The sequence below is a fragment of the Cyprinodon variegatus genome, unplaced genomic scaffold (assembly GCF_000732505.1).
Source record: "Cyprinodon variegatus isolate N-32 unplaced genomic scaffold, C_variegatus-1.0 Scaffold276, whole genome shotgun sequence".
Classification (NCBI taxonomy): domain Eukaryota; kingdom Metazoa; phylum Chordata; class Actinopteri; order Cyprinodontiformes; family Cyprinodontidae; genus Cyprinodon; species Cyprinodon variegatus.
Window position 1 is genome coordinate 341,981 of NW_015150729.1, and position 17,836 is coordinate 359,816.

The window sequence follows — 17,836 nt, forward strand, 5'->3', positions numbered from 1 at the left end:
ATAATAAAACCTAAGGCTTAATATTATTCCAATATTATGTCTTAGGTTGACTTTGTGCTTTCTTTCTGCGGTTCTGCATTGGCCTGTAAAAGACAGGTACCCCATCAAAGTTCAGGCATTCCCACACAGAATAGACACCAGCTACGCAAAGCTCCTGCAGTCCTGGGTTCGTAAATGATGGACGGCTTGAATAAGAAGAAAAGGACATATGTGCACATACTAAGTTGCTTTTATTAATACAGAACTGCATGCTACAGAGACTGTACAGCATAAACATTTATTCATTACAAAAAACATGGTTTTAGAACCATTTAAAATAACAGGAAAAAAAAAACCAAACAAACAAAAAGATAAGAGCATAAAATAGAACAGGAACATCACAGCCGTTAAGGAAACATTCAAACTATTTATCATTAGCATCTTAATAAACCAGAGAAGAAATCGACAGATTACAGTCGCGTCATGTCAACTACAATGGCACCGAGTGGATGATTCTCTTGTAGCTTTTTTACAGCCTCTTGCAACATCAACATGCCTATTTTTTCTATCTACCTATATGTAGTAGTGTACTTAAAAGTGGCAGTTTGTGTATTTTTTTGTATTTAATAGTTTTTTTATGAACCTCCTAATATACATTTTGGCCCTCGTGGGTTTATACAGTATGATGTCCGTCTTTTATTAAGTTTAAATTTTAATATTTGACAATTTGCTACCAAACACATTTGTTATAGCAACATTTATACTACATACATAGCAATCTATGTAACGTCACAGCAAAGAATGGTATCAAAATGAAAATAAAAACGAACAACAACGAAACAAAAGAAAGAAAAAAAATCCTACAGCGTGTTTTTTTTTCTTTTTTTTTTTTTACTTTCCTTTTTAAAACCGGGGGGAGATGGGGGATTCGGGGATGGGGGGCAAATTATCGCAAAAAATTTGGCACGGAAAAAATCTGTACACGAATCTACAGTCTGAGAGATGCGACTGTGCAATAGAAAAGAAGGGCTTTAAAACACTTTTTTTTTTCCCACTGGAGACACGCTACCCACTGCCTGGTTTCAAGTTTTCTCTTCTTCCTTAGTGTGTAAAATGGCTTATATAGACGCGGTTCTGGAGATGAAGTTGTGCATACTTCTTGTTTATGAAATCTACAAAGAACAACCGGGTGAAATCTGGGTGCTTTTAGCGAGGGGAGAAAAAAAAAAAAAAAAAAAAAACATTTATAACAAAAGCTTTTGTTTTTTTTGTTGTTTTCTTTTCTTATTTTAAATCCTCCTTGTAAAAATGGATCATTCATATAGTTTAGCTTAAGAAAAAAATCATTTGTACAATGTATCAAGAAACAAACATAAAACAAAACAAAAAAATAAGGGTCAAAAAGAGACACGTACAAGATACAACAAGCAATCTCTAAAGCAATAAATACTACTGGTCCTAGCGTTGTGACATTTTTCAACTTTATAATCCTCGACCCTCCCACCCACTCCCCACCCTCGCCGAGCCCGGCCGAACTCGCCTGACTCCGCCCCCAAAAGGTAAACGACAAAGAAAAAAACAAAAAAACAAGAGACAACGCAGTGGAAGAATGCATATTTAACACAGTAATCACCCCCCCTTCCCCGATATTCTGTACATTTAAACAACAAGTAACATCACACTTAGATTTGATCCCCAGAGAGGTGTCGCCGCTAGCCCCTGTGCCCCCCCCCCTCCGAGAGTTCGAACAGATGAATGATTGGTTCGCAGGCTCGTATTTAATACAAATAAAGAAGAAGAACCAACTCTTTCAAGAAAAAAAAAGGGCTCGTCCGATAAACTTACCTACATATTTTATAACCGTCTTTTAAACATTTTGAAATTTAATTAGATCCGTTTTCTTCCTGTTTGCACTGTTTAAACGCTACAAAAAAAAAGAAAAACCCACAAAGAAAAACAACAAATTCATAAAAAAAATTTGGCAGATTCACAAAGCCATACTACAGCTCATTGTATCACTTTTTTTATAATAATTAGATTTTTGTTTGATAATGACGGGTCAAATATTGACCAATGAACTTTAATAAAAACTAAAAAATTAAAAATTTCAAAGCCTCGCGGCAAAGAAACAAGATTGACTAAAAGGAAAACAGAGCAAAGAGAAAGTGTGTGTGTGAAGAAGAAGAAGAAGGTAGATTATTCTATAGACTTGGTCACTAGCGACAGAGGCTGAGGGGCTGAGGAGGGAAGGAGCGAGTGGGAATGACACAGCGATGCCGACGGCCGGGTCATGGCGGACGCCGCGGAGGAGCCTGGCTGCCGAGAGGACGAGACGTCACTGTGCTCCAGAGCTCCGTTGTGGGAGGAGGAGCCGCCGAGCGTTTTGCTGACGGCAGAGTTTTCCAGCTGAACCAAAGATGGAGGTGGAGGCCCAGCCAGGAGGTGCGGGTGGTGGAGTGGCTGGTGGGCCGGTTTCATAGTCAGTGAGAGAGGTTGCATTTGTTCAGTCTGAGGTTTGGACTCTTTCGGGGAGGGGGAGGGAACCACGGAGGAGGGGGAGGATGGGGGGGAGTCTATTAAGCTTCCGTCCGTAGAGGGAGGACTGGCACAGCTGCCTTCACCTTGGATGTAGCGAATGCACTTTTTTTTTCTCCTGAGGGACAAGGTGGGAGAAAAAAGAAACATTTTCAGCATCTTTGGACTCGGTGGTCCTCCAGCACCGAAGCAGACTTAAATACACCGCCGTTTAGTCCAATCAACCAAACCTCGTCTGGAGAAAATGGGATAAATACTCGGTGTGTATTTAAGTGGCTTCGTAAAGCCTAAGCTAAGTAACATGGTAGAAATGCTGAACCATCGAAACATAAAAAGACAGTAAAGGAAAGCAGGAAGCAAGAGGAAAGTGAAAAACACAAACTGGAAAACTGAATGAAGATGAAAGATGTTCCGGTTTGCTCCCTGAATTTCACATGAACGCCGATTCCCTTCCTCTTACTACAGCAGCAGCTTGACATAAACAGAGTTCAAATAAAATATTTTAATTTGTTGAATGTTTTTTGCTGTTTTCAGGGGTAATAGTAACATTTTATAGCTGCTGAACTCTTTAGTTAAATGTGCCTGAGCTAAATATAACTCATCAAAGAAGCTGAAACTTGTTGCTCATCCTGATGCTAAATGAAGATAAAAAAACTCAAGTTATATTCAAAAAGTATAAATAAAAGCAGAAAATTTAACACTATCGCTCCCTTTAGATTCCCATCCTTCTGATAGATGCCTTGTTTGAATAAAAATCATTTTAAACCAAAGTGTATAAATAATTTTGCACTTAAACTATGAAAATTATCACTATTTTTCAGGTTTAAAGCAGTTTTTTTAATCAAGCCATCATTATTATTGAATCTATGAGGTAAGAGATGTTTAACCAATACAAAGTCTAGTTGTTTTTTGTTTTTATAAACATATAGCTTCAGATGAAGAGTATGTTTTAATGTTGAATCAGGTTTAATGTTATTGATGACCTTCCACACCTGAATGCTAAATAGCCACTATCACTGATCAGCTCTAATTAGGGGCTGAGAGGGAGAACTAGAACTCTATAAAACCAGGAAGTAGACTTTAAACTCTCCTCACTCAGACAGCTATGGATCCGTCTCATTCTTACACTTTTTAAAACAATCTAAGCTCCATATATGGAGGAAAGAAAACTGTGTGGGTAGTGAAATAAAAAGGAGTCAACACAATCCACCCAGCTGTACATCTGGCCTTCAGATACAAGCATGAGTTTAGGGGTCAAGGCATGGTGGTTCCATCCCTGCCTCAGGTCGGAAGCCTCCCCTCTTTGCATGCCGGGTCTTGAAGCCACGGCAGCATCACTCTGTGGAAAGCAATGTCTAAAACAGCCCATCTCATCTTTAAGCTGACCCTTACGGTGACCCCCTTCCCTTGGCCTCTAACCCAGAAGCTATGGGGCGTTAAAGCGATCTGCACCGACGCAGAGGGTAAAAACAGACTGCTGTGTTTTAAAATTCAGGCTTTTGTAAGTTTAAATCATCTCTGGTAATTCTGGGGAGGGAAAAAAAATACATGAATACAGAGAGCAAACACTGAGGAGGGAAAATAAAAGATTATACACAGAGACTGACGGATCCTTGACCACATGCTGAGTGAAGGACGGGCATGCAAGTGAACGATGAGGATGGGCTTTAAGGAGCGGTCCGCACCGATGCAGCCGCTCTGGATGCTGCAGAACATTGACCGCCATAAAAAGGCTGTCTGTCAAAGCGCAACAAATGAGCTAATATCCATTTTTTAACAGACATATTGATTTATAGTATGTGTCTGTGTTTGGTATTGATTCTCTAGTCTCCAGGGAAATTATACCAGAGGCATCTTTTAGGAAATGGAGCCCAGAGAGAACTTTTAAGCTCTCTGGTCGGATCAGAGTACTTTTTCAATTTCTTAATATCGCTTCTTTTTTTTTCATCTCCTCTTTAAGAAATAATCTAATGTGTTAACTCAAGAGTGAATTAGATTAAAGGGAATTAAAAAGACCCGGGGGACAGGATTGAGCTGGGAGAGTGTGATACTAGAAAGGCAGGTAAATAAATCCATCTCTAAAGTTACTTAAGATCGTCTTGGTCAGAGCTCATAATGTGAAAAATTATAAAACAAAAAGGTGGAATCTATACATCTACATACAAAACTACTTTATAACTAAATTGGGATTTATCTCCATGGATTTTGGGGAAGAAACGAAACAAAAAAACGCAAAATTTGGTAATGATTCTAATTGCTCTTTATGAAAAATAAAAACTTGTCGCAGTTTATAATGTAAAACAAGGATACCTAAGCTTACTAGCTGGTTCATTGGCTAGTTGGTCTCTCTTTTAGCCTGCTGTCTACACCTTATGGCCAAAAGTTAAAATTTACCTTTTTTTGGAAAACGCAGGGCATAAATTGTACAATTTTTTTTGCTCTTTCCGGGCCGATTCTCCAGTCGTGCCAGAATTTTACGATCAGTTTCAGCCTCATCGCGCGTTGTGCTTCATGTTGTATACAAGGGGTAACTAGGGGCGATTAGCCTCTCAGGACCACCTCCCAATCAGGAATCAGAAGTTCAGGAGAAAATCAAACATGTTTGAAACTCGGCCATCCGTCATAAGGTCGCATCAGAGCGTCGGGTCGCACGGTGTGAGAACAAACATCGTGAGCTGAGAACTTTTAAACCCGGCAGTGTCGTCGTACAGTTTGAGCTGTAGCTGCGCGCAATGATTGAAAATATCACAATGTATGCCCGGCTTAAGTGGCAGTGGGCAGCAATAAGTAGGGGAGGGGAACAATTGTACAATTCTTAGCGTCAATCTAAAGTCACCGCAGTTATGACATTCTCTACTGTCTGATTATAGGACTTTAAAGGACATATTTTTCAATAAACTGGGTAAAGATGAGCAAAGAATAAACAACGCATGACTGGAATAATCTTACTCAATGTTTTGGGTTGATTTATGCGTTTTAAGCTTTAGTAAAGTCTTAATTTCCTCGTTTCCTGCTTTCAGTTTTTCCCTTTTATGGGTGAGACATGTTGGGAATTTTAGTGGTTTTGAAAAACTAACTTTTAAGGAAAGATCTCTGAATTAATCCAGATATTTTCCTTGATCTTAGGTGCTTTCTCCATAGATACATGACCCACCATTGTTATAGAGGCCCTAACTAGGCAACATCAGGAGCTGTTTGTCCAGCCGGGATTTTAGACTCAAGATAAGGCCTCATCAGAACAGAATTTGCGTCTCTTTTATGCCATGGGAACATGTAGGAGCAGTACTTAAGCCAGCTGACCAGACGTGCACAGCAACAGGTGCTGGTTTGGGTTACCCTGAGCTCTGATCACTTTACGCCCTAATATAAAATGTTTTTAACAACAATTAAAACCCAAAGCACATCTTGATGTCATTACCCAACCAACCCCTGCCTAGACTGGAGGAAAACTGAGGAAACTATACTGAATTTGATTTGGAGCCCATCCGTTCGAATGTTGAAAACAAGGAAAATGAGACACTGCGATGACTGTGGGGCAAGCAGGGAAACACAGAGAAGGGTTGTTACTTAGCAGAAACAAATACCTACCATGAAAATATCCCCAATTCAAAGACTGCTTGTGTCAGAACAGAAAGACAACAGGTAGGGACTAAGTAAGGGTTATTGAAGAGGAGTTTGGAGGAAGAAGAGGTGGAGAAGGAGGAGGATAAGGAGGAAGAGGGCACAGAAAAGAGTGTCACTGAACAGGCCCTCAGAGAAAAGCAGGGCTAAATTTGTAAGCATTACATTGCCAATTAGAACATACATGACAGTTAAGAAGGGAGGGTGCTATCAAATGTTTGGGCAGAAAATGAATTTCAACAATAATTTAGAATTTCTGCAAATGATGCAAAAAAAAAATGATGCTGTCTCTAGATAAGGAGGATTCTGAAATCCATTTTCTGCCACTGGGCTTGAACTGAGTTCAGCAAGAAAAAAAAACGTAGCTGAGCAGGAATCTTAGAAGAAAAGGGAAAAAAAAGGAGATTTTTTTTTCAATCTGTCAGCACATGTTTTAGGAAGACATTCAAGCCAATTACTGAAGGAGGAAAAAAAAAGCTCAGTGTGGTTTGTCTTCCTCTTAGTGCTGCTACAGCAGTTATACCTGCATGGTTTGCACCATAAACTCAGCTGGTCAAGCCCGAACAAGGCACGACACTTCTTTGGGGTATTTGCATCTGTTAGCCAAAGAGGTAGACACAAACAAACAGACAAAAAAAAAGAACAAAAAAAGAAAATGTACATGTCATTACACAGACAAAAAAAAAAACACAGCCAGGGCATAGATTTAGGCTGGCAACACTAGGATAACCTCCATATTGACCAAACTATTGGACGTCAGATCCTCCAAGCCCCGACCTGCCAGTTTTAGTGACCTCATAGAGGCTCAGTGTGCATCCTGCAGTAACCCACCCAGTAGATATATACCCATAGGTTCAAGAAATCACATCATTCATTCAAACAAACACTCTGGAGTTGATACCCATATTCACCAAACAGGAAGCAAGAACCCAAAGAGAGACCGGCAGGGCGTGGCTGGAGGAAGCTGGGTAGGTCACAATAGCCCGGTGGAAAAAGACAGGGAGGAAGGCGCAGAGTGGGAGGGGAGGACAAAAAAAGAGCAGCAAGAGAGCGAGAGGAGGCAGTCCCAGCATTCACAGCGCCCCAGCCTTCACCTTGGCCCTGGCCAGTGCAAGCACACACCATACACACCTGCACGGGCCACACCAGTTATTCTGTTGGTCGAGCCCAAAGCGCGCTCGACACTTCTTAGGAGCGCTCAGGTCTGATGCCACAACAGGGGAGGGGAAGCCAGCAGAGGAGGAGGAACAGAACCGAAACCAGTAAAATGAAACAAGAGAATCAAAGGAAAAGGAGAAAAAAAAGACAGAAAACGGTGAATCTGTGAAGCTAGGCTCCAAAACCCTGCAAGGCCATAATCAAATATGCATGAAAAGACAGTTACGCTGCACCAGAAATTAGTAGAACGCAAAAGCATGCAAAGTTATATTATAGGATCACCCCAAGTCAAAAAAACACCTAATATCCAAAGAAGGTTAAGGCAGATTTTAGGGTCATTTTAATAGATAAAGAAGATAAAAACTGCTGTTAGATGCTATCAGTTTTAATCTGCAGGTGGTAAAATTAGGCAGTGGAAGCAGTGAGGCTTAGTTTCAGCCAGGGAAGGAATAAAAAAGCCTGGATCTTGAAGACGGAAGCTTATTGTTGACCTGGTATCAAACAGTTGGACTGCATTCAATAAGTGCAAACCGTCTGAAGACAAACAGCTGCAAGTCACTATTACCAAGGCAGGCATCCCTCAGTATGGCATGATCTGAGGGCTTTTATGTAAAAGCAAAAAAATGTTCAGTGCAAAGACTGAGCAGAAACTGTCAATGAAATGACCCTGAAATTAAATAGTAACTTTTAAAGTATTATATTTCTTTGTTTCAACAATTATTACACCTGGACAATTAATTAAATTTGTAATATAATTGTGGTTTTTTTTTGTGTTTTTTTATGCAGTTTTCATATTGCAAAGGGCCTCTGTTTGGTCTTTCTACATTTAACAAGAGTGAGAAACCAACATTCTCACTCCAGCCCCATAGATGGCGCCAAACAGAAAGGAGATGGTTACAGCTAGCGTGCTAGTCTGTGCTGGCAAGCTAAAAATAAGCTCTTTGCTATACAACAATAAAATTATCACATCCATGGACTCTGGGAAAAAGAGATTTCAAGCTCATAAAAACATTAAAACCCTGGAGACAAACATTATATGCTTTTTCCGTTTATTTTTATCTATTGCAAGAATAAGTTGCACATCCCTATCTGCTATCTGTTATTACAAGCTATCTGTTATTACAATGATGGGATGATATGAGGCAGTTATACAGTGTGCTCATGTTTAAAAAAGAAAACCATTTATTTCTTTTCTCCACTGTGTTTTTTTTATATACCATATAAAATGTGTCTTTAAAAGTTTTGTCAAGTTTAGATTTCAGAATAAAGGTTAAAAGCCCAACTATTAAGCACGATTTACGGCTAACAGTTAGCCAGTAGCTGTAATCTCACATTGACACAAATTGTTCATGTCCTGTTTGTTCTTTTTTTTTATCAGTCCTGCAAAGTCAACAACTGGATGCAGTCAGCTGGGTTTTTCCTTAGTTAAAAAACCTTTAACCAAACTAATTATGCTACAAGTCAATTAAATGGACTCCGTAACGTGCCTTGAGATGACGTGTTGTGATTTGGCGCTATATAAATAAAGTGAACTGAATTTTAAAAAAGCTTGCAACACCATTAAAACCAGTAAAGGCTTCTTTTATCGCTCAATAACTACGAGTTTTGAAGCTTAAATCCTAAACTTAGACTTAGAAATTTAATTTCACTTAAAAACATTATTAATCCTGAAGGGAAATTATATGAGAGACCCAATAAAAAGACTAAATTTAACCCAGCATTTTCAACGAAATGACTTTAAATGGTTTAAATCTTTTAATTTATGTTATATAAATCGTTTGATGTCTAAAACCAGCCTATTTACAAGTGTCTGATTGGTAGAAGTTGAGCAGAACAACCCTGTTTGATTCCAGGTCATGTCTGAGTGGACACCTCTTAAATTAAACAGCAAGGAGACCAAACTCATGCTGGAAAAGCAAAGAGGCAGCAACCAAGGTCATATAGATTAAGGAGGTTTACCCTGATGTCCCAAGCCCTTACTTTACAGTAATAATCTAACTTTACACCATCACTTCCTCAAAAGCATTGCATTGTCATTTTTCTACATATAGAAACATATGTTGGTACAACTTAGCTTAAACACTGAAACTTTAAAAGAAAAGAAAGCAGCAAACAAAGCAAAAGAAAAAAATAGGATATATCAGCAAAAAGAATTTAAGCTGAAACCCGTCCCATACATAAACATTGGTTTTTAAAGAGAAAATAATCAAAGAAACAGTTAGTAATTGGATACTTAAAATGACATTAGCACCTGTAATCGGAGGGAGTGAAAGGCAAGGGTTTGGAAAATATTCTCTGTGTTCTGAAAAAAAAAAGAACAGATAGAGAGGCCTTCAAGAAGAAATCCGTCACCAAAACGAGCGCAAAATACATTGATAACAAGTTCGGCACAGCGTTCCGCACAATATGAATCAGAAGAGCAGAGATGGATTCAAATAAATAAATCAAAGAAATAGCAAACCTCCTTAATTTTAAGATGTAAGTGATTTGTTTTCAATAAAAGAAAAAAAATGCATGCAAGGGAGCAAGCGAAACGCAGACATGCATGCACACTTCAGGGACATGCACACACGCACACAAGGAGCACCAATACGGCACAGTGGTGCAGTCGATCTGCAGGGCAAAGGCGATATAAAATGATAAAAACAGGGCCAAGCATACAACACTGCCAAAGTTAATGGCTCTCAAAATGCTTCAAGTTCTTAAAAAACACATATCAAAATACCAGGGGGCTAAGAGCCCAGGCAGGGTGGTGAGGGGGGTGCAGTGGGGGACTATTTGGGGGGGGGGGGTCATGCATATTCAGTTGTTATTAGCTAGGGAGAGCTGGGGGAAACGAAACGGGAGGGAGGAGGGTGTTACAAGCAACTCTACCATTTAGAAAAATTGCACTGGGTAGCATAACTATAAAGAAAAAAAAAGCAGGCACAATAAAAAAATATAACAAGAAAGAAAAAAAAGAAAAAAACAAGCTTGACTTTTATCTTGCAAGATGTCACATCTGCCTGACACATGATGGGGTTCTTCTAATATAAGAGATAATTGCAGCTCACTTACCATTGCTCTCTGCTTGCTGCTTTTCCCTTTTTCTCTTCTTCCTTTTCCCCTGTTGGTTAGCCGCCAAAAAAATAGAAAGAAAAAAAGAGACAGACACCGACAGGAACCTTAGTTATTATATAGCAGAATGCCCAAAACATGAAACAGAGAATAGGACTCATCTCGGTGTTTACTTATTTATTCATTCACTCTGCTGTATATTCCCCTTTCTCACTTGCCCTCTCTCTCTGTAGAGTTTCTGCCCTCCGGTTTTTAACAGACACTGCAGGCCAGACAAACCCCCCCCCCTCTCTGTTTGCTGTCTGTTTCTGCTCTTTTCGCCTAGTTATCTTGTTCTTTTATATGGTTCTGTTAAAAGCAGAATTTTAACGTGCCTCTGCTTAGTAAGACCGATTTCTCTACAGCTGCTAAACAGAGAATCCCCGGTTCAACGCCACACAGAAACGGATCGATCTGCACTTATGCGTCGGAACTAAATGTAAACTACAACACACCCAGAGTATGAAAAGCCAAGCTTAGAAAAACAAGAGTTTTAATGAAAGAAATCCCTTTATGAGCCAATAATAACTAAAACTAGAGCAGATTAGCAAATAAAAACAGGTGAACTTCTTGATTTTAAACCAAAAAAGGACGGTTAAAGTTAAAACAGCTAAACTAAAGCACTCCAATCATAACATACATCCTCTCAGGTGATCGATGACCATGCCGAGCCTGTAGATGGCGATAGATTCAATATTACAGTAAAGAAATGCTAAGAAAGAACAGATGGATGATATAGAGAAAAGTTCTACCAAAAACCATCATATCTGATGTTTCTCAGAGCTGAAATGTGGGAAATTATAAGGTAGATGTACAATAAAATAATCTAAACTAAAAGAATACATTATTGGTTGGTTAAACCCACTTTGGAAAGATTTCTTTTTATCTAAATACTAAGGAAAATCTAACTAATGGAAGTAAAATAAATGGACAGATGAATAGATCTAGAAATCCTTTCCTTTTCCGTATTTATCTAGAAATATTATCCTTATATCGATACTTTACCAGGTTGTTTAGTTACCATGGTGTTTTTTTATAGAGCTTATATTCAAGCTCCTCCTTACAATAAGAGGACGTGCTTTAGTAAAGTTCATCTGTTTTCTACGCAATGAAGAACAAAACTTTCCTGTGTTTCCAAAACAAATAAAAAAAAAAAAAGGGGGAGAAAAAAGATGCCGTTACGACTTGTAAACTTAAAAACTTACATAGTTGTCTCGTGCTGACCAGCCAGGGTACAGCTGCATGTGGAGCTGTCGTTCTTTCCTGGCCAGCTCGTAGTACTTGGCCTGCTCCTCCCGCGATAGGGCGTGCCACTACGCATTGAAAAACATATTAGGCCTTTCTTTTTATCATCCTAACCTAAAGAATCATTTAAGATTGAGTCATATTTTAACAAACAAACCCAAGTCTGTATGTTTTCTACACTTACCCTTCGCCCAAGGATCTGGTTGATAGCAGCGCTTTCTTTCAGCGTGCACTCTGCCACTACCTTGGCCCTCATCTCCTTCATGTAGAGCATGAAGGCGTTCAGAGGTTTCTTTATGTGGACCTGCTTCTTTTTCTCCTCCTCTTTCTTCGCATCTGACTGTTTCCTGAAAACGAGGTAAAGAAAGCGGATAAGCGAAATGAGACGGAACGAGGCCTGGATGCGTCTTCATACCGGGAAAGTTCAGGATGCAGGTGGTTTACTCACGAGCTGTTAAGTGAGCTGATGTCACTGTGGGAGGATTCCTGCTTGACGTTGGGTGTGACGATGGCCGGGTGAGGGATGCCCGTAGTGTGCAAACTGTGGTGAGGGGGCACCATGTGTGGGGGGAATCTAGAGGACAGAAGACTGTGTAAATCGTCAGAATGGACAAGGATGAAATGAGGAGATGGAGCACAAACAACACAATGCAGAGGAAATTTATCTAAAAATATATATTTTCTTTTTCTATTAACATAACAGAAACATTCATACAATGTAGAAAAACAGACTAAAAAATATATATATATATATATATATTTACAGGGAGGTTTTTATGATAGAGCAACATAAGAATGCTCTGCTCCACCAACAAAAGCAGAGGGCTAAATTAGCAATGATGCTAAAAAAAAGAAAGGATTAGGATGATTGGAGCAGAGGAGGATAAAGAACAAATTCAATTTAGGCTGTTTTATCTGCAGCAACGATCTCTCCTAATATCCTGCAAAAACAACCCATAAAAAACTAAACATTTCAACACCACCTAATCAAAATCCAGAACTAAACCCTACTAATAATTTGCAGCTAGACCTAAAACTGCTGTTGACATTAGCTCTTCATTCAATACACAAAATAACATCCATAAACCAAAATGCATGCAGCTAGAACTGTAGAGAGAGATGCTTCTTTAAAACAACGATTCTAAGGGAGCTGAATGCAAATGCATGCCGCACCTTTCAGATTTTCCACAATGAATGGAGGATAAACTTTATAAATTAGATTAGTTTTTATCTTCTTTTCACAATTATAGACTGCTTTGAGTTTGTATATCTTGTAGCGTTCTGATAAGAAAGCTGAGGAAAGTTTGTGACAAAATGTATTAAAGCATCAAACTGTAAAAATGGCATCTTTTAAAAAGGGAAGCCTCAATTTTGGAGGTTTTAAATCTGAGAACATTATCTCCTCATGAGAAGGAACGTCCAACATTTGGGACTCCATCTGCTTTCTGCGAATTCAGCAGCGTCAGCATCACTGCCATCTTTATCTACCCCGCTCTCCCTACACTCCCCATCATCGTGTCGTAATCTCTGACTGATCCAAATATCGAGGCCAGAAAGCCTCGTTTAAGAAATGATTTAATAGCCCGGAAAAAAATAAAAAAAAGGGGATGAGATCCAGCTTTCCAGAGTGTGTGAGGAGCTAATTATCTAAGCGGGTATATATGCAGCATGTGTATGTTTAAAGAACTCCACATCAGCAAACAAATTTAATAGAAGGATGAAGGAGAGAAAGAAGGAATAATTCTTTCATTTTTTTTTTTTGTGTTAAAGCAGCTCATTATCCGACTGTGTCTGGCTGCATGGCTCCGAGCCAGTATATAATGATGAGGATAAACTCGCCAGGAACAACTAGTTTTTGTTGGAGGCCATCTCTGGGGATTACCAGAGCTAACCCCCCATCCCCCCTCCTCCCATCTAACTCTTTTCCTCCATTTCTCCTTTCCCCCTCTCCTCCCTTCATCCCGGACACGCTGGTGTTTGTGCCGTGTCATCTGCTGATGGGGAGCTCAGTGGCGGTGGCTGCACAGCGCCCATCATTAGGGGCAACGTTTGCCTTTTCCCTTTTTCTCCCTCTGTCGCTCTCTCTGCACTTGTTAAAATTTCCCCCTGTTCTGAGATCCATTTCCTTTCTTCTTCTTCTCTACTCCTTCTTGTCCCCTCAACGCCTCCCCTCCGTCCCTCTGACACAGCGTGGCCCAGGTTATGGTTTAAACATGACGGCCATCCCTTTGAAGCATCATCATCGTCACATTCTAGGCTCATCGGCGGAAAACAGCAGCTCAGACCAATTTAAACAGCATATAGAGGTACATATGTGTTCATCCGGAAAGGTAGGAATGGCTGCTTGTGTGAGAATAGGGGTATGGGTCACCATCAACCAGCTCCATTTAATTGCCGGCTGCACCCCGCGCTTGTTTAATGTATAATGATGTGACCGTTCCGCAGGAAATAGAGGAAGCAGCATGACAGGAGGAGATATCAAAGGGCCAGGCTTGAACACGAAGGGGGAAAACGGCCCCGTCATCCACCCACCTGTCCCATATACTTCCAACACACACAAAATGAGGGGAAACCTGCTCTGGCTGCAAACCTATTATAAAAATAATGTCTCTGATTTGCTCCACTGTGCATCTCTGACTCTTTTTATAAATGACTTAAGTTTTTTTTTTGTTTAAAGTGCAACTTATCAGGTCATTCCCTGAACCCCAATTCAACCAAACTCCTGACAAAAGCTTGGATCATGTTTTCTCTGCTTCCAGTGAGATGCAGTCCGTTGAGCAGCTACAACAGTCTGACCGGTTTGCTTTTCTTTGAACAAAACCAACTAGCTGTAGGCTAGTTAGAAAAAAAAAAGTAGGTTTGATAAAATTACGCAGATTGTTTCAGATTTTCTCCTCTTATCTAGAAAAGCGCGTTTTTTTTTTTTTTAAGGGCGCTATAAATCCCTCCCCTTCTTCTCTGGAGAACTCCCAGAGCTCTCCATCTATTCAGTTATACTAATTCAATTAGGGGCCTCATCACAGGGGCATTAGCTCTTCCCCCATGGCCAGCCCCCTTCTCCCCCCCACCATACACCCACAGTCAGTATATTCAATTAGCTGCACTGGAAATAAGATGATCACGTTGTAGGGGCTGTCATTAAGGGAGCAAATTAGCAGCCGCTTAAAGCCCAGGTTGGCCGGGATGCTGCCACCAGATGCCAACGGCCAAGCAGCCATCTGACCGACGGTCTGCACCTGAAACTTGTTGGGGGCAAAAAGCAACTGAAAGGGAAATCTGACAGAGTCCAAAAGGTAGTGAGAAAAACAGGCACTCGCTGCTTCTCAGAAAAAAACTACCCTCAAAGTTGGAATATTTCCCTCTCATGACACTCCATGACTAAAACAGCAGTGTTTTTTTTTTTTGTTTTTTTTTGCAATACATCAGCACTCTAACCAGCATTGCACAGCAACAAGTGGTGGAGGGGCAGGGCTTCGTTCATTTGCTCTCTTCTTGCAAAGATGGAAAAAATACACTTATGAATGTGGCTACATTGTTTTAGGACTAGGTAAGAACTAAAATGTATGTAACAGCATCTTAATTCACCCGGGGAATCGGATTGTTTTGAACCGACTGATTTGTGTTGGGAGGCAACAAGTGGGGGAGGGGTACTACAAAGTAAATGGGTTGAGCATAGCAGCCCTCTTTTAGTGCAATAAAATATGAGATAAAGTTTGTTAAATAGCTTGTTTTTATAAGAGAAATGTAAGGAAGCCTTCCTCAAATCAGGTACCTAGCAACAAGTGGGGGAGGGGCAGGGCTTCGTTAATTTGCTCTCTTCTTGCAAAGAGGGAAAAAATAAAACTTATGAATGTGGCTACATTGTTTTAGAACTAGGTAAGAACTAAAATGTATGCAACAGCATCTTAATTCACCCGGGGAACTGGATTGTTTTGAACCGACTGATTTGTGTTGGGAGGCAACAAGTGGGGGAGGGGTACTACAGAGTAAATGGGTTAAGCATAGCAGCCCTCTTTCAGTGCAGTAAAAGATGAGATAAAGGCTACTTTGTTAAATAAATAGCATGTTTTTGTAAGAGAAATGTAAGAAAGCCTTCCTCAAATCAGGTACCTAGCAACAAGTGGGGGAGGGGCAACTGCTAATATTCGAATTCACACTCAACAAAAAAAAATCCATTTTGTCTACCTTATAAGTGAGTAAAAAGCTTTTTTTAAGCTAAAAACAGAGCATCCGTCTGACTTTTTAGAACCTCCGTTCATCTTGCTGCTGACCCTATGTCTGCAGAAGCGTCTCAGCTGCAGGTTTTTTTTGCATACATGATCCATCACTGTCACAGAGGACTAAACCGGCTGCCCTCAAGAGCCGCTTCTCCTATCAGGCTGTAATTAAACTCAAAAATCATAACAAGCATCGTTTAAAAGGAACTTTAGGATTCCAACGCAACCCGGAGGACGCGGATTCCTCACCAGTAACACGTGTAATCAAGATGACGACAAATACAAACACGGCCCTTCGCCTCCTGTCATGGGAGCCCCAATGTCCACAGCAGCATTTGAACTGGCCCCCCGACGGGGGAACGGACCGAAGCGACCAAAACTTTACGTCTTCTTGTCGCCTTCAAAGTGCTTCTGTTTGTTTATCTGTTTGACGGCTCCGACTCACAGCGAGGACGTGCCCCCGCCGTTTAATTTCAGCGCTGCCTGACATGCGGCGGGGGTAAACGTTCTTCAGGGGCCTCATTAGGCGATGATAAATATAATTAATATTTAAGCACACAAGCTGGAGAAGCTGCACTGGAGAAATGGCCTTTTGAACACACCAAGGATGAGTGTGAGCTTCTCCTTAAGAGAGAAGTTTCAGGAAAAGTGTGCAGAGACAGATGAGTGAGAAGGGTATGTGTGATGGCTGAGGTGTTGACGCACTTTGGGCTTAACTCACCTTGACATGGATGCGTTGACAGTAAGCGCAGTTGGGTAGGGGTGTCTGAAACCCCCTGTCGTGATTGGATAAACAGGTTGACCTTGCCTGGGAGGAGAGGAGGAGAAGAAGAAAGAGGAAAAGGTAAAAGAATAAGGTTGATGGAAGAGGAGACGCCAAAGCCCCAATGTGGGCCCCTTTATTCTCATTTGATCAGGACAAAAATCGAGGGGATTGCAGAGCGCAGATCAAAGCCGGGGAAAACTCTGAACAATTTGAATGCCACAAATCTTGATAGCAGTGGCTAATTAAATTTCATAACCCTTCGCTCGGAGTCGACAGAGTGGGGCCCCGTTCCTCCCCAAGCTGGAACTAGGTGTTTTGTTGTGATAATTAAAGACGAAGCGCGGGTCCCTTTAATGGAGCCATCACGCTAATTGAGGTCTACACATCCAAAGACAAACAATAATGAATGTAAATTTATACCAAAATAAAGTGCAGCGAATCAAAGGGCGCCACGACTGCGCTCAGGGCTTCTCTCGGTATTTAGATCGCGGTGAGAAAACATTAAATTAACAGAGCTTAATTTGTAGCCTTTTGTCATATTAACAAGTGTTGACAAGAGTTACCAAGGGAGAGTCTCTGTGAGGAATTGTGGGTAAAACACAGGCAATCACAGTTCATTGCTCTAATTGGAGAAAACGCAGACATGCAAAATAGGATTTGACAGAAAAATGGAGAGAAGTTGAGCTTGGTGAGAGTCTAAGGAAGCGATCCAGGAAGAGAAAATCTACTGTAAGAGGAAAACCACCGTCAGTAACGATCCGACATTTAACAATCTTCCCTCTACGTTTACGTCTGTCGACTCAAAGCTAAAATACAGACAAGGAAAATACATTTTAATCCATTAGAAAAAGTTTAAACTTCCACCTTTGAGTATTTTTTTGTGGATAGATCTAAAAGAAATAGCTTCACATAGAATCAATAGCAACCATTGGCTACCATCTACACACCAACAGGTTGTTAGGAAGTGATGCAAAGAAAGCTTTTTAAAGAACCGTCTTAAAACGCACAAAGTGATGGATTGCTTTTGAAACACAAACACATTTTCAATAAAAATACATTTTCCTCTAGAAGAAGAATCATTAAATTGCAGAATAAATCAATCTAGATACCATTAATCTACAAATAAGCTCTTTATAGAAACAATAACATATTTGGATTCTGTATATATAAAAACATTAGAAATTTTGTTTCCTCTTTGCATGAAAAAGCTGTTGAAGCA

The 17,836-nt window shown here is 40.3% G+C and overlaps 1 protein-coding gene across 27 annotated transcripts in view; it reads right to left on the reverse strand.

Moving 5' to 3' along the window:
• Positions 1-213: 213 nt before the first annotated feature.
• Positions 214-17,836, reverse strand: part of tcf7l2 (transcription factor 7-like 2 (T-cell specific, HMG-box)) — a 102,292-nt gene continuing 84,669 nt past the window's right edge. For 4 of the 27 annotated variants that reach the window (XM_015383101.1, XM_015383099.1, XM_015383114.1 and 1 more), the window contains 8 exons: positions 16,573-16,659; positions 12,083-12,223; positions 11,819-11,981; positions 11,595-11,702; positions 10,351-10,414; positions 9,545-9,595; positions 7,267-7,339; positions 214-2,632 (listed from right to left, as the gene is read on the reverse strand). In XM_015383101.1, coding sequence (XP_015238587.1) covers positions 2,176-2,632; positions 7,267-7,339; positions 9,545-9,595; positions 10,351-10,414; positions 11,595-11,702; positions 11,819-11,981; positions 12,083-12,223; positions 16,573-16,659 — 1,144 coding nt within the window. In that variant the 3' untranslated portion in view covers positions 214-2,175. Of the gene's footprint in view, positions 2,633-6,101; positions 6,164-6,658; positions 6,732-7,266; positions 7,340-9,544; positions 9,596-10,350; positions 10,415-11,594; positions 11,703-11,818; positions 11,982-12,082; positions 12,224-16,572; positions 16,660-17,836 lie in introns of those variants that run through there. The other 23 variants (XM_015383116.1, XM_015383112.1, XM_015383115.1 and 20 more) reach the window with 17 other exon arrangements.